Source organism: Dryobates pubescens, chromosome 15, assembly GCF_014839835.1.
Source record: "Dryobates pubescens isolate bDryPub1 chromosome 15, bDryPub1.pri, whole genome shotgun sequence".
NCBI classification, from domain to species: domain Eukaryota; kingdom Metazoa; phylum Chordata; class Aves; order Piciformes; family Picidae; genus Dryobates; species Dryobates pubescens.
In genome coordinates, this window is record NC_071626.1 from 15,292,534 (window position 1) to 15,317,790 (window position 25,257).

General features: G+C 44.3%; 1 protein-coding gene across 5 annotated transcripts in view; it reads left to right on the forward strand.

Moving 5' to 3' along the window:
• The first annotated feature begins 3,415 nt into the window (after nt 1-3,415).
• Nucleotides 3,416-25,257, forward strand: part of DGKI (diacylglycerol kinase iota) — a 206,907-nt gene continuing 185,065 nt past the window's right edge. For 2 of the 5 annotated variants that reach the window (XM_054168160.1, XM_054168161.1), the window contains exon 1: nt 3,416-3,785. In XM_054168160.1, the coding sequence (XP_054024135.1) occupies nt 3,595-3,785 (191 nt within the window). In that variant the 5' untranslated portion in view covers nt 3,416-3,594. The remainder of the gene's footprint in view (nt 3,786-25,257) is intronic. The other 3 variants (XM_054168162.1, XM_054168163.1, XM_054168164.1) reach the window with 2 other exon arrangements.

A 25,257-nucleotide genomic window follows, 5' to 3' on the forward strand; every position in this document is an offset into this window, starting at 1 on the left:
CAGTTTGTACTTCAAAGAAGTGATTGATTTGATTTCTCTTTTTCTTGGTGCTGTCTCCTATGGGCTTCAAAGGGTCCCCACAGAAGCCAGGTATGTCTTATTTTTTTATAATTGAATTAATCTTAAGCTTTAATTGCACAAGTTCTATACATTGCTATAAAATTCCCTGTTTGTGTATCTCAAGTGCGGAGGAAATTAAAAGTTCTGGCCCTTATCTCTGCTGTGATACAGCTGAGGAAAGATAACTACTGCAGAATAATGCCATGTCTGTTGGCCTGTCTAATGAAACGCTCAGGTTCTGGTTAGCCCTCTGTTTTTCAACTTGCTTGATAGAAACCTGGGTTTGATCCATGGCATTTATGACGGGGCACCACCCAGGCACTTTCAAGACAGGCTCACGCCCATGTTGTCACCTCCACTGAACACCCTGGCAACAGGAAGCAGGGCATATTTCTAGCTGAGGCAGCCTACGTGCAGAAAGGGGAGCAGTGCTGTGGAATAGATGAACAATTATATAAAAAATTAGAACGCAGCAGAAAGCAGTAGCTCACATCAGAGCCAGCACTGGCTGGGCTGCGGGCTGAAGTGGCTCAGCCCAACAAGGGTGATCTGCTGAGATGAGGGCAGGCTGTTCCATGTGAAGCCCCAGCTACCCAAAGGATAACTGGTGCTCTACTTGAACTCAAGTGCTGACCAGAAGTTAATTTATTTTTTTTTTCCATGAGCATATCTATCAGCACTGGATCTGGAAAGAGAAGCTGGCTGCAGCCTCAGACATGCCTAAAAAAAGAGTAAATGTGGGGGGATGCAAAAGCTTGTGTGTATGTTTATAAATATTTTTGTTTGTTTTTCTCAAGAGTGAGTTTTGGAGGCTATGTTGAGGATGAATCTTGTATGACCTTAAGGAATAGGGAGCATTCAAAGAAGACTGACATCTCACCAGCTAGCCTGGCACACCAAACAAGTAGAGTTGCCTCACCTCTTTCTTCCCCATCCCCTTTTTCATATATCCACTTCTTTACCACTAGGAATAGGATTTTCAGTTTCTCTCATTCTGAACAAAACTTACTGCAATGCACACTGGAATGTTCAGAATGGGATTAAAAAGGAGTGTGAGTAATGGAATAAATCTCCTTCCCTTGGCTTTAATTCAAAAAGCTGTTTTCCCTCCTTTCTCCTCATTTCCTTTTCCATTCCCACCATCCATGCTGCTATTCAAGGCATGCAGTATGGTGAGAAATTTCCACCCAGGAAAAAGAGCTTCCCACCTGCTGAAGCTTGTCAGCTCTCCCAGATGAGCAGGGGAGTGGTGATGGAATTGATGTAAGGTGCTCCTCTTAACCCAACAACCCAGTCCTTGGCATTAAGAAATGAGGTTCCAGCCATGGGAATTCATGTATTGCCAACATGAAGATCCTTGATACTGGCAAAACATGCTAAAAATCTATTTTTGGTGTTATTCTTTTCCTCTATTCTATGTCTACAGCCACATCTCCTATTCTATTCTATCCTATTCTATCCTATCCTATTCTATCCTATCCTATTCTATCCTATCCTATTCTATCTTGAAGCAAACATGATGCTCTAACAAAGTTTCTGTTGTCGCTGCCTCTCTCAAACCACAGGAATTGACAGCTCTGCCACAGGTGTAATTGTGTAAGCAGGGCTTTCCTTCAGCAGCCCCAGATTCTCTCATAATTGCTCATATTCAGAAAAAAGCCTAGGAAGTCGATGTAGCACTTCATGTTGCAAATGAGTCATGCAAATTGCAGCAGTCAGAGGGAAAACAGGTAATCCCAGAGCACAGTGTAATTGTGATCATGTGGGCGAAATGGTTATTGACAAGCAGGAGCTACCACAGAGTTTATGCTGGAGGAAGATGTGGCTCAGTGTTGTGGATGTTTGCTGGAGGCAGGGGTAGGAGATTCTGATTAGCTGTTAGGCTTTGCTCCAGACAACCTACATGAGGTAGAGCAATTGGCTGGGGCAGAGGCCACAGAGCTGTTCTCGTGTAGACCAAAGGCTAAAAGAATAAAGCTGTGAGATGATGCACACTGTTCTTCTCTCCAAGTGCAAGATTAATTCACAGTTAAAATATTTTTTTGCAGATGCCATTGGCATCTTCTCATAGCAACAGAACATACGGTTTTCACTGCCACCAAAAGCTCCAAGGTACTGCAGATGAGAGAGGAGCTTGTGGCACTGCTCCTCATCCTTGAAGCTAACTGTTGGGTTAGGTCTGAACTGGTCTTCAGCAGTTCCACCTCAAAATGGTTTTGTTTCTTTCTGGAAAAGAAAGAGAAAATAGTTGTGACATGCTCTTAAACTGAAAACTTTCACTGGACATTGATTTCCCTGAGTGTTCACCAGGGGACTTTCAGCTGAAGTCCCATCTCTCCATGGGAAAGGTATCAGTGGTTTCAGTAGAGCTTCATGCTGGTTTGCAGACCTTGCTTTCTTCTATATGCTTCATTAGTAATTCTGAAGTTTGGAGAGCAAAAAATGTAGCTCTGTATTGGGGGAAGCATATGTGCCTGTAGATAACACATGCACCATTTATGTATGCTTGGGGACACAACATAATTTTGAAAGCTGGTGAAACTTTTAAATGCTGTAGCATAAGGATGCACCTCTCACCATTCTTTGCTGCTGCCAATCAGCAACAGGAAAACATCAACTGGCTCTCTTGGAGAGCCTGGCACTGCTGAAGCTGAGGTGAAAGATGTGTACATGGTCTGTCCTGAGCGTGGAGAGGAAGAATTGTTAAATAGGATTGGAGAAAGAGCAGGAATCAGGTGTGAAGAACCTGACAGTGTGGCAGACGTCCAAGATGTTACAATACTTGCTGTACTTTTAAATCTTATTGTCACTGTCAGCTCGTGTGGTTAAATAGCCCCGTGCTGGCACCTCTCTGCAAAGTTTTCCTTAGTCTCCCCACAATGAGCAAAAGTGAGACGGTGCGGAGAGAGATGGAAATACAGTTCGTTTTAGTCAAGGGCACTCGTGGTCCTTGCGTCAAAAGGCACCTCTCTGGAGCTGGGTGCGTTGGTTCTGAGCACGCGGAATGGGAAGTGCCTGGGAAAAAATTGGGAAGCGATCAAGGCATGAAGGAGTGCGGGCTGTAAGCAGATAAGGGCAGCGCTAGATGCTGTGGGACACCTAAGCTCGCTTCCGAGGGTGTTTTTAACGTGACGTTGGGAAGGAAACGTACACAGTCGGGGCTGGAACCTGACCCAGCAGCCCCGGGGTGCCCCGCTATGCCGCTGCCCCTGTCCCGGCCGGCCGGAGTGCTCCCGAGGCGAAGGGGCGTGGCGAGGCAGGGCGTGGCGGCTCATGCGGCGCAGCGATTGGCGGCCGGCTAGGAGGCGTGACGGGAGGCGTGGCGACCGGGAGTTTCCCACAATGCCCCGCTGCAGTGCGGCCGCCGATGGATGCTGCGCGGCCGCGCTGCCATTTGCAGCCGCCGCGGCTCGCAGCGCTCCCTGCAGCCCCGGGAGCTGCGGTCCCCTGGCCACCGCCGCCCCGCTGCGCCTGCAGCCGTCGGCCACCCCCCGCCTGCCCCCTCCTTCTTTTCGGTCCCACTGTCCCTCCGCAATGAACCCTCCCTCCGCAGCCGGCGGGGAGGAGACGGGGGCGGCGGGTGGTGGCGGGTGCCGGGGGGCCGAGGGTGGTGGGGAGGCGGCAGGCACCGCTGGGGTCCCGGAGGAGCCGGGGCTATCCGCGGCAGAAGAATCGCTAGAGGAGAAGCTGCGGACGCTCACCTTCAGGAAGCAGGTGTCCTACAGGTGGGTACCGGGCGGGCGGGGCCGGCTCCGGGCAACCTCGATGCCCTTCTTGGGGACATCTGCCGGGCACGGGGCGTCCGCTGGTGGGGAGGCGGCTGATAGGGTCCGGCGGCGGTGATGTTGCCGGTAAAGAGGTGCTAGGCAGAACCCTGGAGACCCAGGCGGGCTTTTTCTTAATCCTGAAGCCTAAAAGAGCCTTCTGGTATTCCGTTAAGAAAGCGACCGGCGCCCAGCCTCGCCGATGCCGTCAGGTTTGCGGTGCTCCTCCGGTGCGGCAGAATCAGGGGAGATAGGGAGGAGGACGGTGTACGTGGCTGAACTTCAGAGTTACTTAGCAAGTCGAGGATCTTGCCTGGCTGCCGGTGAAATCGGTTCCTCTTTACGCTTTGCCCTTTGCAGTAAAGACGCGACCGCCCGTGTTCTTGGCACCTCCTAACGCTGACAAAAGGGGTCGGAAAATTTTTTTCTGATGGCATTTCTGCGTCCGAGAGGGGTTTCTGTATGGGAAGTCTCAGGGAACGCAGGTGTTCCCTCCTTGCCCAGGCAGCCGTTGCATAAGCCCCGGCAGCTGCAAGACAGGTGGGGGCTGCTGCGCCCACTACCCCCACGCATGACTATGAGCAGAGAGCAGGCCGGCTACCGAGGTGTCACAGGACATGGTACAGCCAAAGCAGGGCATTACTTTGATCATTAGCCTCCTGCATTTTTGTGGCTTTGCATTTATCCCATATCTTTGATTTAAAATGAATGGGTCTCTTTTCCTGTAAGTACACCTGTATGAAGAAGCTTCTGATGCAGCTCCTCTGCTTTTCTGTTGCCACCTAGAAGATGTTAATGGTCAGCAGCTGCTGAAAGCAGTTACTGTCTGAGGAGCTTCATGACAAAAAGTTCTTGAGTCTTACCTGATTCTGGCTGCCTCTGGCTGCAAAGCCCCAGCAAAGGCAGCACACGAGCAGTAACTAGTATAGTCGTTTGCTTAGGGATGAGATGGCTCAACTGGGATCATAGACAATACAAAACTGGTTTGTCTCTGCAAGGAAAGAGTGACTCTAGCTGTGGGTAAATCAGCTAAAGAATCTCCCCTGACATAGAGATACTTCTTAAAATATGCTGTCAATTTATATCTGAGGTAGCTTGGTAATGATTCCAGTCTCTGCATGTGGAAAAGCTTAAAATTAATGTAATTAAACACTCTTCATAGCTGAAGCTTTATGTGAGATTTCATGTATGCATAGAGACTTTCCAGTTAAGGGCTGATGGTCTTGCTGGTGAGTGTGAAGTTTGGGATGATTCATGCTCAATGAGGCTAGTGATGTGAAAAGGAAAAGCTACTGGGCACCTGAAGAGCATTGACATCAGTGATCTCAGTGCTTTTGCATTTCTACACTGATGGTATTCCTCACAGGTGTCATTTAGGGGCAAGTGGTATATTGCAAGCAAAGGAAGATTCTGTAGGTGGGCTGTTGAACTACCTGCTAATGAGAGGTTTGCTAACGTGTCTGCTCTCCCTAAAGAAAGCATGGGGTTGGCTTGCAATAAATCTTGCAGGTGCTCAGGTGCTACACATTCTCACTTTTATTTCATTAGTTTGGTATCATCCCACTTTGGGGGCAGGTATGATGCCCTGTTCTCTAGATTTTCTACAAAGGCATTCTTGAAGTTTTCCCTGTGCTGGATACTTGTAAGGGTTTTACAATAAATGCTTATAGAAAGGAGTATTGCATTCTTTTCTCTTCTTCTTCAGTCTAGGCAGGTGTACAGCAAGTCCTGAACCTTTGGTTATAAACCCCTTCTCTGAAGTATCTCTTGATGTGTGTTACTCATACTACTTGACTTAGGATACGTGCAAGAAAGTACATTTTCTTTGCACCCTGGTTTCCTACAAATAATGCACACTCCCTCACTTGTCCATAAAGAGAGCAGTCTGTGTAGACAGAATAGAAGGCTTCCACAAAGGACCTCCACTGAGATCTTCACACCCTGCATCCCCCAAGCTCCTTAAATTGCTACCATTTCTTTCAGTAAATTATGGTTCTAAGAGGCCTTTGGAAATGTAAATGACAGTATTCTATACAGGAAAATGTATTTATGTTGGCACTTGGACTACTTCATGCACTAGTACAATAGAAGTTATTCAAGGCTTCATACAGACTTTCAAACAGGTCAGATGGGATTCTCTGTGCAGGTGCACTACACTGACATACACCCCTGTATCTGTAATTTATACACACAGGAAAATCACCAACAGTTGGAACGTGCTTAAAATAATACAGATTCATGGAAATTACTGTAAACAATTCTGTTGATGGCAACTGAGGGAATGAAACAGGTGGCTGAAAGAGAAGTCAAAGTATCATCATAAGAGGAAGAAAAAGGAAGAAGAAAAATAGCTCCTGTGCAAATTTAATTTTAATCATTCCCTGTTATGAAGTTCTGGTTTACTTGAATCTGACTTAAAGTGCTACCTTGTTCTCCTCCCTTTATTTTTCTGTTGTTGCTAAACAGCAGCTGTTTTCATTGTAACACAGATCTATTTAGCTAATGACATAGCTGTTGCATGCAAATAACTTGCTAGTTTCTCTGCAATGGTACAAAACCCATGAGTAACATAGTCCAGAGAAATGTTCTGTACTGATGCAGCCATTGGCTTATAATGCAGAAACTGATGTATTAAATATGTAATGATTATGTGTAGTAAATACCATTGTAGGCATGTTTGTCCTCCATATCAAACCATCAGGAGAAAAAACTTGCTTTAAATAACCCAGGTGCTCCTCACAGGGAGCTAAAAAATTCCCTTGACCATGCCATGTTCTTGGCTATGCTCACCCTGCATCTACCATTCATAAAGCTTGTTGTCTGTCATTCTGTTATGAGTAAATGTTTGCTTGTTTTCTTTCTAGTTGTATGCTGTAATTATGTATACATACACAGTGGGGATATGCCACTTATCTGTGTTTGTGCCTGAGCTAATGGGTTTAAAGTGTGTCTGGTTCTGTGTGTGCATGCTGCCAACACACATCTCTTAAGTGGATCTTAATTTGCAGAGGGGGCACCTGCCCTGCCTGCTGTAATGGGCGGGCTGCCACTGGAGCTCAGGCAGTGTGGTGGGTCCTGCTGGTCCTGCTGGCACTCAGGCAGTGTGGTGGGTCCTGCTGGTCCTGCTGGTGCTGCAGGGCTGGTGATGGTGGGAAGGGGCTGCCATCATCAAGGGTATCTTGCAGAGCTGATCCCTGTCTGAGCTGAATGAAAGCTCAGGGAAATGGTCTCCCTTTTCAGCCTCCTGCACTTAAATGAAGCCAGCTGACTTAACAGTTGAATGCTAACATCAAAATGTCAACAGCCAAGCAGTAATTTTCAGGGCGAGTTTTCTGTTTAAAACCTGAACTGAAAGTTCACTTTCCCGTCCCACTGTGAAGAAACTGGCAACTGTAAGGGGGTGGGGGGGGTGGGGGGAAAGGCAGCTAATTGAATATGTACCTCTGCCAGAGAGAAATACTCTCTACAGACTGGTCCTTCGAATAGTATTTGGCCCTTACATTTCTAAATGCAGCAGAACATTTACAAAGCATTGTTGCACAAATCTAGTGGTCAATTTTAGCTTTCCTTTTGATTTTTATTGTTTTCTCACTGTGAAGCTCTGTGAGGAACCTTGTGATCTCTTTGAGCTAGAGATTAAAGTAAATAGCCCAAAGTATTTCTTGAAATAAAGAGAAACTTGGAATATACTAAAGAGTTGCTCAATAGGAGTATTTCCACAATAAAAAGCTATGGCTAAAGAAATCCTTGGAAATAAAACTTCATCTGGCAGGCTTCCTGCAGGTGTTTGCAGCTGTTAAAACTTATTTGAAATGCTATCTTGCAATTTAATTAAGATTAGAGAAATAGTTAAAGGTGTACAAAATGAAGTAAACAAACAATGACAAAACCCCACAAAACAGCAAGAACAACAAAACACTGAACACCAACCAAACCCCAAACCTCAAAACAAAGCCAATAAAACCCCTAGAAAACCAAAGTAATCAGCATAACCCCAAAATCTAATGAAATTACTGATAAAGCAGGTGGAGTTTAAAAGAGTTATTAACGATTATCTAGAAATCCAGGAGATCTTGATTAGTGGCTTTGGAAATGAAAATGAAGTTGCAAGTTTCAATGGCTCTCTTGTGAGAGCTCAAGTGGTGTTTGACAAACTCTTGTCACTGGGAAATAGTTTAGCTAGAGAAATGTAATTTCATTTTGACCAAGTGGAGGAGTCCTGTCTGATGCAGTGTGTGGTTGGTTTTAGGCTTCTTTCTTGTATGTGGCCTGGGGATTTCCACAAATGGGACCATAATGAAGCATCTCAGAGTTCTGCACTGTTAATAGGCAGTGGGTAGAGGCTTGGCTCTTGTATTTTGGCTTTGGCTAAGGTGGCTTGCCTGAGCAGGAAATAACACATTTCAATTTTATTAATGGAAGTGGCTGGAGGCACTGGTTCCCTTAACTCACCATGTCCATTGACCATCTAGTTCCGCTCAGAAATGTTGCTGTCTAAGATAGGCAGTTTGTATTTCCTTGGCTGACGTTTCTCTCCCACTTGCCTAATGAATCTGTTTGGAATGTGCCTTATGTGCTTTCCCAACCTTTTCTCTGCAAGCAGAAGCCAAGAATCAAGCTGGCCTCTCCTTCCGCATCATCAGCAATAACTCCTTGTTTGTTGTGGCAAAAACTAATTTGAGTTAGCGTATGTTTTGTAAGTGCATTTGGAGGGGGACAAGTTATGGCAGAGAAATCTTGGGAAATCCCTGATTACACAAGCCTCACTACTGTTGATGAACGTGTAAGCAGATGGATCAAAATGAAAATTTAAGGATAGGAAACAACCTTTTCACAGTATCACCAAGGTTGGAAGAGACCTCGAAGATCATCAAGTCCAACCTGTCACCACAGACCTCATGACTAGACCATGGCACTAAGTGCCACATCCAATCCCCTCTTGAACACCTCCAGGGATGGTGACTCCACCACCTCCCCAGGCAGCCCATTCCAATGGTGAATGACTCTCTCAGTGAAGAACTTTCTCCTCATCTTGAGCCTAAACCTCCCCTGGTGCAGCTTGAGACTGAGTCTTCTTGTTCTGGTGCTGATTGCCTGAGAGAAGAGACCAACTCCAACCTGGCTACAACCTCCCTTTAGGTAGTTGTAGAGAGCAATGAGGTCTCCCCTGAGCCTCCTCTTCTCCAGGCTAAACAATCCCAGCTCCCTCAGCCTCTCCTCATAGGGCTGTGCTCAAGGCCTTTCACCAGCCTCATTGCCCTTCTCTGGACATGTTCAAGAGTCTCAGTGTCCTTCTTAAACTGAGGGGCCCAGAACCGGACACAGTATTCAAGGTGTCCCTTTCCCCCCCTCTCCCTTCATTTATTTACAGACATGGTAATGATCATAAAATACATATCACTTCTCAGTAAATATTGAACAGACAGGCTGGTAGAGGTGTCTCTTATTACTAAGATTTAATTATTTTATGAACTATGACAGCATTTACTACTGTACTGTGAGGCATTATAAATAATTAAAGCTGAATGACATTTGCAAACAATGGAAATATCCAACAGAAGCCTCTGATCTTTTCCAAGATCGTGTGGATCTCGTAAGGTTCCTTGAATCTTAATACATCCTATTTCTATAAATGAGTGAGGTTGTTCTTCATGGAAATGATGGAGGAGTTTTTATTGTCTACCAAATGCCAAGGGTTTAATTTTGGCTCTCTGGGCCTAATCTCTTAAGATCTGCTACCACCTGCCTTTGTTAAGAGTTTTGGGCATGTACTGCGCAGAGTTGTTACCACCCGCTCGCGTAACAGTGACTCGGTTTACTTTGTTGCCCAAAACATCCATCACCATTTTATCACTTCTTCAGGAGCACATCACTGGATGTTTTTGATCTGCAAAGGGGTCTTCATAATGAAGCTCTTTCATTTATAAAGCTTTGAGGTGGAAGTTCTGTGTTGGAGTAAAGTGCAGAAAAAGGCTAGGGTAGTCCAGAAACAAGAGTAATACTATGGGAAAAGCAACTTGACATCTCAAGTTCCATCCTGACTTGGAGATGTGGCTGCATGTCTGGCTGTCAATGTTTCTAGGTCACATAAAGTAAAAGGTCTGTCTTATGTTCTCCCTTCTGTACCTGAGGGTAGCAGCACTTTTGAAAAGACACGTTGTGAGTGGTTGCTTGGGGTAAGGCTGCCTGTGAGATGTGATGGAATCAATGTGCCTACTCAGAATGAGATAAATGTATCAGTGTTTTGAAGGGAGAAGCCTCTAGGAGTGCATAATAAAGCTGTTGTGTAGCACAGGCATAGACCTGTAGGCTCAGATTGCCCTGAGACTGTTGTACGTGGAAAATCTCACTGTGTAAACAAATCCTGAATCAGATGCCACATAACTTTGCTGGCGTGGAAACCCACTTTTGTCCTGACTAGTCCCTTGGAATAAATTAGCAGGTAGCGGATTCTTCCCATCTTGGCCAGTTGTGGGGATAGTGGAAGGATTTGCTTGAAGCTTCACTGGGCTTTTGACAATTTTTGTTTTGTTTTTAGTTTGGGAACTTGACCAAGATGTTGGGAAGCTGATGAATGTGTACATGTGCAAGAGTCTCCTCTGGTCTTTCTGTGTATCAGTAAACCCAGCACAACCTTGGTGTGAGATACCAATAGCCAGCCGAAGGATTTCCTAGCTATTAAAAGAGGAAGAGGGAGGCTTGCAGCTTTGTGGCAACCTAATCACAGAAATGATGACGAGGAACTTTGAATAAAATGGATATGGAAATGTGTAGTTCTTGTTTTCTTTTTGTGTTGAATTCCACAAAGTTGTGCTCAGTTTGCTTGTTTGCATGTAGGACTGATGCATTAGCTCAGTTATATTGTTAACCTGCATGGCCTGATGCTGGTTGGTTGTTTTTTTTCTCTTACGTGGTTTCTGAATGATTTGCTCATTTGTCTCTCTTAGCAGAGAAAAGCTGGGGGGGGGGGGGGGGGGGGGGGGGGGGGGGGGGGGGGGGGGGGGGGGGGGGGGGGGCGGGACTGGGTATGCATGAATAGAAGTGTAAGAATATACGTACATATGTATGTTTATAGAGACTGTAAGAGCCTGAATGTGGGTTCATGCTGGGTATTTGGCGTCTGTGTATGGGTAAGGTGACATCATGATGAGTAACTTCAGAGTGAAGGAAGGTATATGACAGGACATGGGCATGAAGGACACTGCTATGTGTTTTGCAGGGTGCAACTGTGTTGGAAAACCATCTCTACTTTCTATCAAATAATTGCTGGAGATTGTGCAGGCTGAGGACAGGCTAGCAGGGTGGCTGTGTATTTGGAGCCTTAGCGTGTGCTCTCTATAAATGCCCAGGAATGTCAGGTGAAGGGATGTCATTATGCTGGCTAATTCCAACATCCGGTGTGTGGGTTTTCTCCCTTTATTTAACTGTCCTTTCTTCTGAGGTAATACATATTTATGCATATAAAATGTTAATGTGTTTGGTCATGGTGAAGTCCTTTGCCAAGAGCTGAGTCCAAGGTTTGTAAGGGCAACAAAGCTGGGGAGGGGTTTGGAGCACAAGCCCTATGAGGAGAGGCTGAGGGAGCTGGAGTTGCTTAGCCTGGAGAAGAGGAGGCTCAGGGCAGAACTTTTTGCTGTCTACAACTACCTGAAGGGAGGTTGTAGCCAGGTGGGGGTTGGTCTCTTCCCCCAGGCAACCAGCACCAGAACAAGAGGACACAGTCTCAAGCTGCAGTAGAGGAGGTTTAGGCTGGATGTTAGGAAGAAGTTCTTTATAGAAAGAGTGATTGGTCATTGGGCTGCCTGGGGAGGTGGTGGAGTTACCATCACTGGAGGTGTTTAGGAAGAGACTGGATGGGGCACTTGGTGCCATGGTTTAGTTGATTAGACAGTGCTGGGTGATAGGTTGGACTTGATGATCTTGAAGGTCTTTTCCAACCTGGTTAATTCTATTCTATATAAAGCTACCATATTTCTCTGATTTTGCTTCTCAGTTCTGTCTGTACTGCACTTTTAATTTCTATTTTGCTGCTTCTCTGTGTGGATGTTCTGGCTTGTAGGTATAAATGCTTCTCTGGTGCCTTTGCTGTGCCATGCCCCTGAATTCTCCCATAACCCTGTGTCTTTGGGCACTGAGCTTCTGGTAAGGCTGTCACTGCTGCACTTGCAACCCACTTCAATGTTGCCAGCAGGAAAGTTGATAGCATCTCAGTCAGGTTGTAAAGGATTTCTTTTGCCCCTTTGGAAACCTGGGTTTTTTGCATTTTGCCTATGAGTGAATTCAGGGAGAATTTATTGGGTGAAGATTAAGATGTGTGCAGCTCTCGCACCAGCACTACCTTGTCTAGTGTGCTGGCTGCCCTGTGCCAGAGGTTAGCTGTGATCCTGTGCAGACTTCCCTGTCCCGCTGTTACCGAATACGGCAAGAGTGACTGCAGGTAGTCAGGAAAAGAAGTGAGGTTTTCATCTTAAACTTGGCTAGAATACTAGATACTTTGTCTCAGCTTTTTCTACCTGTGAGACTATAATTGGTAAGTGATAATACCTACTGAATGCAGGAATTGTAGGACCTGATGCTTTGTAAATGTGTTTTAAGAAACATAGTAACTTATTTAAGGTGGTAGGTGGAGGCCGTGTCACAAAGTGGGAACGGATCCTCAACCCTAGCTTTAACAGCAAGGTCTCTCACCTAAACTAAAAGGAGAGGAAATCAAAATAGCACCAGAACTGCAAGTTTCAGAGAACATCTGAAAGTCGGGGGAGAGGCAGAGCACAGCTGTGTATGAATATTATAATTTGATCTTGTTTGGAGTACAATACAACCAGGTTTTATCTCTGAATTATTTGTGCATTGAGTAAGTGGAAGAGTTTATTTTTATAGAGCTTCGGTCGCCTGAGGCTGCCACAGGGTGTTGTGGTTCTTCTGGTCTCAGCACCTCCAGCTAAATTACTGAAATGGCTCAGCATAAAAGTAGGTAAAGGAGTTAGAAGGGAAGGGAAAGATTTATTAACTACTGCACCCTTGGCAGAATTAGCTGAGCCTCTCTGTACTCTGAGATTGGGCTTCATATTTCTCCGATGCTTTCTGTACTGCATTTTTGAGGAAGGCTGGTGGTTTGAAACACTTAGGCTAGAAAAATGCTTGGTAATGAGGTCCTGGGCCTCCTTTGCATGCAGCCCTGAAGAGCATTGGCAGAATTTTCTTCTATTTAACAACTTTTTGAAAGCTTAGCCAACTTCAAAATTTACAGTTCATAATGGGAAGCTGCTATTTTATCATCTGGTTCATCTACTCTTTTTTTTTTTTTTTTCCTTTGAGGGCTTATGGCTTCAAATTCCACCTAGAAAGCTTTCCAGCTGATTGGCCTTGCAGAATACCTACCACTAATCCCCATTATCACAGACAAATGGCCACACAGTCAGAGAGAAGGGAGGTTTCTAATTGTACTTAGGTTTGAGGCAAACTTAATGCATTGTTCCTCCTGCTGTGTGCTTTTATGGATAAATGTGAGAACAGGATAAGGTGTAGGATGCTACTTTGAGGCTGCTGATAAGGCATGCCATTGGCAATGAATTTACACATCAGGCATTGAGGAATGGTGTCACTGGCTGTCCTATAGCCTCGACTAAGATATAGAAGCATTGTGGAGATAAATAATATTGATGGCTTTGGCTGTCTGACTGTAGGTAAGAGCTCTTGGTGCAGAGTGTTCCTTTAGAAAGTGGGTAGTGGGAATGCAGTGGGGGGATACCTTGTCTTGGTTTTTTTTGTTATCCTCTTCAGATAGATACAAAATTCTCCCTTCCTTCCTTGTTGTATTTAAGGGATGTGTGTTTAATGTGCAGCTAAAGTACATCTTATTATGAACTATATGATACATGAGTGTTTGGGGGTTTGACCTGACACTTTTTACAGGAAGAGAAAAAGAAATGATCATATTTCCTGTAGAAGAAGAACCATGCTTATGTGGTACTCACTTCACTATTTCTAATTTTACTGGTTTAAAACCATTTCAAAACAGTAATATTTGTTTTAATATTTCTAATGTCTTTCAAATATTCCCCTGTTTGGCATGTCATAAAAAGAACTAAGCCCCTGTCAGCCAGATTATTTATTCTAAACTGTATGACTAATCAGGAAACTTGACCCACTGGGGAACATTTTCCAAGTGGGGCAGGGATTAAGGTTCAATTGCACAGATTCATCAAAGATGATGAGTTGAACATTTTAGAATCCCTCTGTGCTCTGAAACTACTCCCTGATGCTGTGTAGTATGCAGGAGAGGGGACTGCCTCTTATGCTCTGAGAGGTGCCAGGGGGTTTCTGGGCACCATAGGAGAGGGTGTGGAGGCAAAATGTCTTTGAAGCCTGTTAGCATTAAAAGATTATGAGAAAATACCTTACTGCCACCACTTTATTTTATTATGCTGCTAATGAGTTTCCTCTAGGGATGGTAATGGGGTAGTTCTGTGCCTTTATCCAGTTAGTGAATGATCCCAGGAGTATATCCTTTTGTTGTGAAAACGCATCAAATTTCATTCCAACTTGAGCATGGCATCCTGTAGGTTCTGTGAGGGTAATGAAATGCCATGTGTAGGTGAGTGCTAGGCCAGGTCTTTGATTATAAATTGCTGATGTTAGCCTGATCTATGGTTTCGACATGATGCCCTAGAGGGCAATGGACTCTCCTGCGGAAGTAAATGAAATGCCAAAGACTTGAAGGGGTTTCATTATGAGTTTTGAGGTTAGTTTAAGTTAGGACACTTCGAGAATTCATATGTTAAAAACCTGTGTAGATAGGAAACCAAAAGTGCTTTCAATGCTATTGCCTTAAGGGATATCAAGTACCAGTGTCTTGCCAGCTGCTTGTGCTCCTGGGATCCTTTGCTGCCGGCACTATAGTCTTCTCCAGGTTTTCACCTGATTTAAAATGACATTGAAGAAGGAATGGCATACTTAGTTGTGGATGGCCTTCTGTTAGTGAGAAGAACTTAAGCTATTTATTTTTCATTTTTGTCTCTGCAGGTAGCCAACTGTCACTTCTCTTTCAGGGCAGGATATCTGGCTTTGAAACAGGTAGTTTATTTTTTTTCTTTTCTTTTTTTCCCCCCCTTCTTTTCTTTTCCCCCTTCTTTTTCTTCCCCCCCCCCCTTATTTTTCTTTTTTCTTTTTTTTTTCTTTTCTTCTTCTTTTTTCTTTTTTTAAAATTTAATTTCTTCTTTTTCTTCCCTCCCCCCCCCTTATTTTTATTTTATTTTTCCTTTTTGTTTGTTTGTTTTTCTTTCCTTTGTCCCTGGCAAATTTTTACTGTGTTAAAAATTTGTAATTTCCTTAATTTTGAGTTGCTCCTCTTCCCTTTTCATTCTGTAATTTGACTTTGTTGTCATACTGTCCAACCACAGCACTGGAATTCTGTGTGGGTTTACATACCTAGGGCTGAGTGGTGCATAGTGAGATGGATGAAGAATGCACAAGTACATAAACACTGGAATTCACATTCTTCAAGGCTAGGTTTAATTTACTGAGCTTGCACCAACAGGTTTTTTTCCTGCCTCCAAGACCAGTGTAAGCTTGAAAGCCCAGTGCTGTGTCTCTTGACTCCTTACTATCAAGATGCTCAGGATAAGCTGCTTCTTGTAGTACTGGAGGTTTAAAAGCCCTACCATGGTATACAACGTTGCAGCACCTGAAAAGTGGTTATGTACATGTTTTATGTGTAACAAAATCTAAAGAGAGAGACTTTTTGGCTTCTCCCTGTCAGTGCAATACAAGCCTATGGCAAAAAGGAGAAGGCATAGGTTGACCTTTCCAGTTTTTCAACTTTTCTTCCAGTTTTTCAGGTGTTGAAGGAATGCTGAAAGGTGCTTGCCAAACCCTGCTAATGTATAACAAACACCACCGGTGCAGACTCACAGTGGCTTGGTTACAGAGTAGTGTTGTGATGCTTGTGTAGACTCTTTCAGCTTTGTGAATCCTGATTCAATCAGGATGGCAAACAGCAAAACAATGCTTTTAATTTCCCTGAGTGTGTGGGCCATAGCATCATTTGACAAATGTGCTGCGCTGCAGAGTGAACAGCAAAATTACTGCGTGATGGGTTGTTTGGTCTCTGTCTTGTCAGCTCTTAGTTTCTCTTCTTTCAGCAGATAGTGGGAGAGATGACTAATACTGGCTGTGATGCTGGGGCAGTTATGAGCTGGACCAAGATCAATATAGCCATCGAGAAGCTCCTACAGGAAGCTTGCATGTTATGTTTAGGAACTGCTAACCTGATAGTTTTTAGATGAATGATTTCAGAGTGACAGTTCTTTGCCAAAACATCCCCTTACTCCACTTGAGAGGGAGGGAGGTGTTTAAGACCAGGTGGGATGAGGCTCTGGCCAGCCTGATCTAGTGTGGGGTGTCCCAGCCCATGGCAGGGGGTTTGGAACTAGATGATCCTTGTGGTCCCTTCCAACCCTGACTGATACTGTGATACTGTAAGTGTTCGCAGGACTGAATGTGGACACTTTGACCTGGAAGAATTTGGTGTTCTCCAAGAGGAGGGCTGGCTGGAGCATAGCTTTTCTCCTTTCTGGAAAGAATGTTGCATGTTTTTCTCTCCAGGAATAGTATCTATTCTCCCTGCTCACAGCAAGCTTCAGTCTGGAACCCTCTTGGTTGATATGATGGCCATCAACAGCATGAGCCAAACATTATGTATGTTTGTTCAAGCCTGTGGGAAGTCTCTGAATGGAAGCACTCTTGAGAAATGCTCCCCAGGGCAGGATGGACCCAAAGAGCTTGTGTGTGAGCTCTTTGCTTAATGAATGTTTCAGAAAAGCCTTGTGTGTATCTCTATTTATTTATTTATTTTCCCCTGACAGAGTAAATTCTGCTTCCCTGTTTATGTGGAGTTTTTTCTTTGTGGTTTGTTTGTTTGGCTTGGTTTTGGGGTTTCATTTTTGTTTGTTTGTTTGTGTTTTTTTTTGTTTTGTTTTGTTTGAAAGACACAAAGCTAAGCTGTCACTGATGGCTCTTACTGGTAACTGGAAGAGATCTTTAGTATGGCACACAAATATTTTTCATTTCCTCATATGCAACTACCCAGAGTCACCTCTTCAAGATCGAGTAGTGCATTCTTCTCAGTTTTCACTCTGGTGAAAATGTGACAGATCAGTTAACAGGGTATTTAAAAGAAAATCCTGCTCTAATCCTTTGTTTGGGCAATATGGCCTTTCCTGCCTAATCTCTGGAATTCACAATACGCTCTTCTCTCCTCACCCTCCCCTCCCCCCCCCCCCCCCCCCCCCCCTTCTTAGTGATGAAAGGAAAACAACCAGATATAATTCTGCCACCAGCTATGATGGGACTATGAAAATATCCTCAACCTGTCAATGTAATAGCTGCTTACTTTCCGATTCCCTTTCTGAAGAAAGGCTTTGAGTTTGGTGCTCTTGTTGGTACCTAGTCTTGTACTGACTTCAACTAAAACAAGAGTGCAAAGTGAATACAGTAGAGTAAGCCACAGCTCCTGAATCCTGGCGTCTCGGTTCCTTTCTTTTCATAACTCCTGCTGCCTCTCTGCAGGAACAGAAGATATGATGGCTAATTTTGGGAGGGAAATGGAAGGAAGAGAGGATCTGACCTGTGATAGTGAAAGTGCTGGATTCATTCTTCCTAGCTTCCTTGTTAAGGGCTGTTTTTCAGGGAGAGTTGCAGCACAGGCAGTGGCAGGGGAAGCTTTCATCACATGCTGGTTTTGCCTCTCTCTTGGCTTTGCAGAAAAAGAAGGTAATTCACTTTCTTTTCAGTGTTTTGGCTTTTATCCTGAGATTATGTGCATGTTTTGCTTCCTGAAAATTTGGGATCATCCCCTTTCACACGTGAAGTGCCAAGATACTAGACAGTCTTGCCTTTCTGCCACAAATGCCCTTTTTTACTATCCTTTACAGCTGTGCATCTTATTAAACGAAAGCGGCAGCTAACTGTTTCCTGAAGGATGTGGATGTGGGCTCACAGTTGGGTCTATGATCTCTGGTGTGCGCCTGCTTCTCTCATCTGCTTGTATTTGGAGCGGTACATCATAAAAGTTTTGATCATTTCAGCCCCAGTCAGGCCTTTGGACCCTTCACCTGACCAACTGCAGACATTTCCAGTGGGTCACAAGCAGTTAAGAATGAGATGAGGACAGGGAGGGTAGGAAGTTGTGCTTGGGGTGCACCAGGTCGTGCTTTTTAAACAGTAATTTCTCTAAGCTTGAAAGAGGCTGTTATGAATATGAAACAGAGAGAAAGAAAAGGAAGAGGAAATAAGCTGGAATGGAAAAAGTGTAGCCTGATTCAGCCTGATTCGATCCAAAGGCTGAGAAGGAGAAAGATGTGAATTCCTCTCCTGTAAGAGAAGCAGCCTGATATCTCCAAAGGCTGTTTCCTGACAAGTCAGCTCTACTGCCCACCCCTGCTGGCAACGGTGGGGACAACAGCTAGAAAACACGGGGCTCTCCTAAGTCTTGCTGTGGCCAAACCATGCTTAAGCAGTGGCCCCCACTCACTGCATGGTAGCCCTTCCCCAGCCATCCCCCTTCAAGCATCCAGCAGGAGCTTTTTATTTCTGATTCAGTCTCTCTGCAAACAGTGTCGTAATTTGTCAGGTGCTGAAAGTGGTATTTGCTTGATGGAAATGTTGGCCCTATTGTAAATCAATCCTAACAGCTTCTCGAAGCAAGGTTGTAAGACAATGAGGCAAATTTACTATGAAGGCAGACAAAGCAGCTTCTATTATGTGTGAAAACACAAATAATAGGAGGATAAAGGCAAAACAGTGAGAACATCTTAGCACGGTCGCAGGCACAACAATGTGCGTCAGAGTCTGAGTTGAGTGCCAGAGGTGTAGAGAGGTGGCGGTGGTGGGAACAAGCAGGTAATGCCTGGAGGGCTCATGCCTGACCAGGCTGAACTGTGGCTGTGGACAAAATCGTTAGGAAGATTTCAAAGACCTTCGGTGAAGGGTCTGCTCAAACAGAACAGCAGGGGGAAAACACATGGTTGTTCCTTAAAACAGTGATCTCTCACTCATTCCAAATTGAGAACTGAGCATGAAGTAATACTTGAAGATACCACAAGACTTGTAATTCCAGCTTTCTACAATGGAGAAGGAAGGCTGAAGAATTCCCAGTGGACAATAGTTTTTTTTACTATTGTTTATTTTGAATTTTTTTTGACATAGTGTTTTCTAACTGAAATCTTTTGGAGAAGATGCTGAGTTTGTTTTTAAAAAGCCCAGATAAACAACACATTCATACAGTCATTTTAATAACTGAAGTATAAAGTTGGTATTATAGTTCCTTGGAATTTCTTCATGCTGACTTCTTTTTTTTCCCCACTCCATTTCAGGGAAGTTTGTTTTGATTTGAGATGAGAGAATTCCCCAAAACCTGGAAATGCTGAGTTCTGGCAGGCTGAAGTTGCTGTTTGGTAGCATCTGGTTTGGTGCCATGGTTTAGTCATGAGGTTTGTGGTGATGGATTGGACCTGATGATCTTTGAGGTCTCTTCCAACCTTGGTGATTTTGTGATTCTGTGATCTGTGAAACTGTCTTGGTCATGATTAATTTTCCATCATAAGAAATGTGTTGTAATAACCACATCTAGTGTTAATCACAGAATCATAGAATGCTTTTGGTTGCAAGTGACCTTTAAAGGTCATTTAGTCCAACACCACTGCAGTAAGCAGGGACATCTTCAACTAGATCAGATTGCTCAGAGCCTTATCCAACCTGACATTTAATGTTTCCAGGGATGAGGCTTGTGCCGCCTTTCTGGGCAACCTGTTTCACCACCCTCACTGTGAAAAGTTTCTCCCTTATATCTAGCCTAAATCTACCCTCTTTTAGATTAAAAACATTACCCCTTGTCCTATCACAACAGGTCCTGCTAAAAAAGATCATCCCCATCTTTCTTATAAGTCCTCATTTACTGAAAGGCTGCTTGACAATATTTAACCTCTTCTGAAGGACTGACCAGAGACATTAATGAGCATGGCTGATGAATTGTTCTCTGCCTGCTGGGCAGAAGCTGCTTGATATCATGATTAAAGTATATTATCAGAGTAATATTGTGTAGCAGATGACTACCCACATTTTTATATCTAAACAGGGAAGTCATTCTCCAGGGATGTCAGAAAGCACATGAGCTGTATGTTTAATGGTGGTGAATTTTTTCCTTTCCCTCCTTTTCTCAGAATGTTCTGTATGTGAGAGCCTGCATAATGGCATAATGCACCTGGCAAATAAACCCCCTAATTTCTTATTGGACATCAACTCTTGTCTTTCACAGGCAATGAAAGTGATCTCTGATGTTAGGGCTGAAAAGGATTCTGCCCTCAGGAAATATTGGCTTGCTCTTTCACTCTTTCTGCTGCTCCTTTTGGACCATAGAGCAGTTGGATCAGCATTTATCCTCTCTCAGGGAGGGGTGCCAACTGGGTGGATCTTGGCTGGCTGGTGGTCTCTCCCACCATGCTCTGGTTTCTCTGATTAACAGGGTGAAATTTTTATAGAAGACAAATTTCCACTAGATTTGAGCAGCTCCTACCCAAGTAATATGCACAGTGGAGAAAGAAGGTACCAGCACATTTTAGTGGTTGTGTGTGAAGGTTTGGTCATCTTCTGTTCAAGGATAATGGGTGTTGGTAACTACTGCCCCAAAAGGACTATACATGATAGACAAAATAACAAGGACAGTGTTTGTTATAATAAATTATGTCTGAGCAATGGTTTGCTGCCTTGTCAGTCAAGGAACAGTGTCTGCTTGTATTGGTTTTGCTGTTCACAACATCTGACTCCTACAGGACTTAAGAACTTTCTTGGGAAGAGACCATGTGAGTGTGCAGTTCTTGCCATTAAGACTAATGCATTTCCTTCTAATGGCTCTGCTGTGATGAATCAGTCCCCATGTGTATGCCTGGATGATGGGTGCCACTTTTTACTGGCTCTGGAAAAATTGTGAGTACTGATGTGTGTGGAGTCAGGAGGAGGAAGGGAGGAATTATTCTTGAAGGATAATTTCAGTCTGGGGAGGCTACCTTCCCTCAATGTCCTCAACAGCCATTAGCAAGGGAAAGAGTCTTCTCCAGAGGACATTTTTGCCAGCCTGATTCAGGCTCTGGCTCCAAATTGTCCTGTGGAAGAGCCCATCTCTATTGATAGCAGGCAGTCCACAGAGAACAGTCTCACAAAGATAAAATTGTTTTTTATGCAGACCCCTCCTACAAACAGGATGAGTGGATGTGTGTGCTTGTTAGTATTGGACAAATGTTTCCAAATTCAAAAGAAATAAACCACAAACATGGAAACTTTTTCTTGTAAAAAGCGTGACATTTTCTTCAGAGGAAGGCTTCTTGGTAGTTTTGGCTTGTTGGTTTGGTTTGGTTTTGACAAGAGCCAAATTTGGTTTTCAGTGGAGGTGGTGACTTTGTTTAGTGGCTACTGGCAAGTCTGTACATTTTAAAAAGTGCTGCAGTAGCTCCACAGTCAAACTGTCATTTTGCCTGCTGTGAGCTGCATCTTTGTAAAGGAACTCCTTTGCCAGGTGCAATGGCAGTTGGCAGGTGTTTTGTCATGGGGTCCCAAAGCAAGACAGGAAAGTAAACTCTTGGCCTAATCATGTATCCCCCCCCCCCCCCCCCCCATATTTTCCATGAACTACAATAAACTACCTGGAAAGTAAAACACATGAATTGCCTATGACTATGCTGGTCTCTGAGGCTTGTTCCTTAGTGGTTCAAATCCAGATTTGGAGGGTGAAAGGAACATCTGTTAAAAGAGGGTCTGATGCCTCTGTGCAGATCTTGATATTATTCTGTGGGCGAGCTTCCTTTTTAGATAAGCTTTGTTCTTATGGTAGCAGCAAGAGTTAAGCTAAGTCATTTGCCTTGCTGGAATGGCATGCCCCAAACCTGTGGGGAAAGGAGGAATGGGGACAAAAGAGCATGTGACACCTCCAACTGATGATGTGCTGAACAGTACCTGGGTGGCTGGGATTTTACCTCTTGGTTCTTTTCCCTGTTTGTATTTATTTATTTTATTTGCTGAAGCTTGTACAAGTACAGATGAAAGGAAGGAAGACCAGAGAAGGGTAATGTAGATCATGCATTCAGGTGTATTCATGATTACATTGCAGAGAGAGAGAGAGGATAGACTGGTTATTTAGGTTGAGTAGAAGAAAATAGGATGAAATAAGTGAGCTCTGACTTTTCCTTTGCTTGCCTCAAAAGATTGTGTTGTGTGTGTTTAATGAGAACTTCACTGTTGCAGCAAATTATTGAAGAGAAGTGTTGAGTAGGATCCAGAGAAAGAATAAGCATTTGTAGGAAAATGAATCACAGTTGTAGCAAGTCTGACAACTGGGTACTCAAAATGTCAGAGGAGTTGCTGGTGTTTTCCTGCTTCACGGGTGAGAGAACTGACCTGTAGGAGCTAGAAAAACATTCTCTCCATGCCACACTTCTTTCCATCCTTCACTGGGCACATGCTGCCACTTGTGTTGCTGTCTGCTTTCCCTTAAAATACCAGGTATTGGTGGATATTGAAAAGAGAGTTCTCAAACTCATGGGCCAGGGATTCTATTGGGTATGACAGCCAGTAGGGAACTAACCAAATAATGAAGCAGCTAATTCTGTTCCTCTATGTAAAATTCTAATCTTGTTTGTGACATCATAATTGGTTGCCATAGAGACAATTATGGTATCATAAAAAGAGGATTAATGATGAGATTGAGTGAGGAATATGCAGCTGGAACAGATGAAGTTTTTAATAACTCCTACCTCCTCTGAAAGCTACTGTTCTGTGCATTAAAAATATAATTCCAAATAAAGGCTGGGGGGCTAGAAGAAATCCAGTAAATATGCACTGAAGGAACAGTTGTACATCCAAAAGGGCATCGCTCTAAGCTTCTGGGGTCTACCAGGATGCTGTAGTGTAAGGGAAATCTGATTTATAGAGAGATGCTAGAACGAGCAACAGATCTCCTGTCTCATGTAGACTTTCCAGGTGTGAAACCACATTTTTTCTTTCCACAAATCTTAGTTGTTTTGCTCTGTCCTTAACCATTCCAGCAGCAATCTATTAGCAGAAGGGCCACTGACAAGAATTATTAATACATAATGAGAGGGAAAGCTGTGTGACTAGTTTTGGGCAGTGCTGGGGATGGGTTCACTGGCAAGACACTGCTGGAGGGCTTGTGTGTGTGTGTGTGTGTGTGTGAGTGTGTTTGTCTCCCGGTCTCATGGTGTTTGCTTACCTCTTTTTGTCTCCCTCCTTCTCACTCTTCTTGGTGCCTCTTTTATGAGCTAGAGAGAAACATGTATTTCTGCTCACATGGGAGCTCCTGATGGCTTTTTTTGGAATCCAGCTGTCTTGTTCATTGCCATGATGTTGGTCCTTGCTGTGACTTTTGAAGAGAAGTGAAAATAGCACCAGACGGTTACTGTTGCTGACTGAGCACAGCTACTCTTGCACCCACTGTCACAGTGTGTGGGCATCCTTACCAGAGCATGATGGGCTGCAGATACCTGTACCTAGACATTCCTATGATGCTGTGTTGGGGTCACCTTCTGCTTCAGCATGCAGGCAGCAGCTGAAGTTGGGTTTTTGTGGCCCTGACCTTGATCTTCATAGAATCACAGAATGGTAGGTGTTGGAAGAGACCTCCAAAAATAATGTACTCCACCTGCTTTGCTGGAGCAGAATCACCTAAGGTAAATCACACAGGAATGTGTCCAGGCAGGTTTTCAATGCCTCCCCAGATGGAGACCTCATAACCTTTCTGGGCAGATTGTTTCAATGCTCTGACACCCTCAAAGTGAGTAATTTGTTCCACATGTTTATGTTGAAACTCCTGTGTCCTGTTTGTATCCATTGCCCCTTGTGGTCTCACTGAACACCACTGAGAGGAGTCTGGCTTCACCCTTCTGTCTCTTGCCCTTGAGATATTTGTAAGTATCAATGAGTTGTCCTCTTCCCCAGTATCCTCTTTTCCAGGCTAAACAGACCCAGGTCTCTCAGCTTTTCCTAGTACAGTAGATGTTCCGGTACCCTAATCATCTTAGTGGCTCTCTGCTGGACTGTCTCCAGTACAGCCTTACCCTCCTTGAACTGGTGAGCACAGAATTGGATGCATTGTCCACAGCAGGCTTCACCAGGGCAGAGTAGAGGGAAAAGAGAATGCCCTTGGCTTACTGGCCTTAATGCATCCCAGGATGCCACTGGCCTTCTTGACAGCAAAGGCACATTGTTGGCTCATGGTCAACCTTATGTCCACCATGGTGGAAGCAGCCTGATCTACAGTGTTTCCCCTCCATCTGCCCTTGTGCCCCCATGCAAGTAATCCAGATGCCAAGGATATCTTTTTGCAGTGCTTTGGGAAGCACAGGTTACAAATGCCATGAGCAGTGCTCCAGCTAGTCCTACCCTTTAAGGCAGGTATTCTACAAAGTAGGAGCATTGTTCTTCTGAGCTGTGCAGGCAGGTTGGGGGACTCTGTGCTCCCAGATCCTGCAGCATTATGTGCAGGGCAGGGTGATATAAGCCCAGAACAGGGCAGATGTCTAGTGCCACACAGACTGCTACAACCTAGGCTTTGTCAGGGAGCTAAAACCCTCTGCAGCTTAGACCTAGGTGGTAATCTTCAGAAATACATGATCTAGTTGAGTCTCTCACCTGACCATAATAGTAATTATTTGGGGAATAACCAAGAGGGCACTAACAATTTTATCAGCTCCTTCAGACAGAGGAGGTGTGCCCACTATTTGGTGTTAAAATTCAGCTAATTTGAAACTGTGATGCCCAAGGAACTATCTCACTATTTTTTTCCATCTATGATTGTCCAGCAATCTGTAAGCTCCTCACTACCCATATAGAGGCGTGGAGCTGTAGCTCTCCCAGGAATGCCAGGTTTCCTTCAGGTTTGTGCCAGGTATCTGGTGCCACCTGTGCAGCAAGATCTGCTCTTGTTGACTTGCTGAAAACTCGGAGATGCATCTGGAAGCAATCTTTACTCTGGCTGCTTCGCAGATGCAGTTTTACAACTTAAATTGTATGTGGTTTGGAGACCTTGCCCTTGTGAAATCAGAGGGATTTTGTTTGTTTTCAACAGGCTGCATCACACTCCTCCCTTTTTTAGTTACAGCAAAGACAAGATGTACAGCTGGAAGGAAAAATGTCTAGGTGAGAGCAGAAGGAGATGGATGGTGTGTTATCCTGGTGGCAGGACTCGGTTGAGTTTGCTGCTTTGTTGTCTGGTGAATGCCTTATGCACACTCTTGCTGATGTTGTGGGTTAAGAAGGCAGCAAGTTAGTATTCCTCAGATAAAGAGAGTTGACTGGTCTGATACATATTGCTTTGTATACACTAACTGCAACTGCTGTGCATGTAAAGCACTGGGTAAGTGTATCT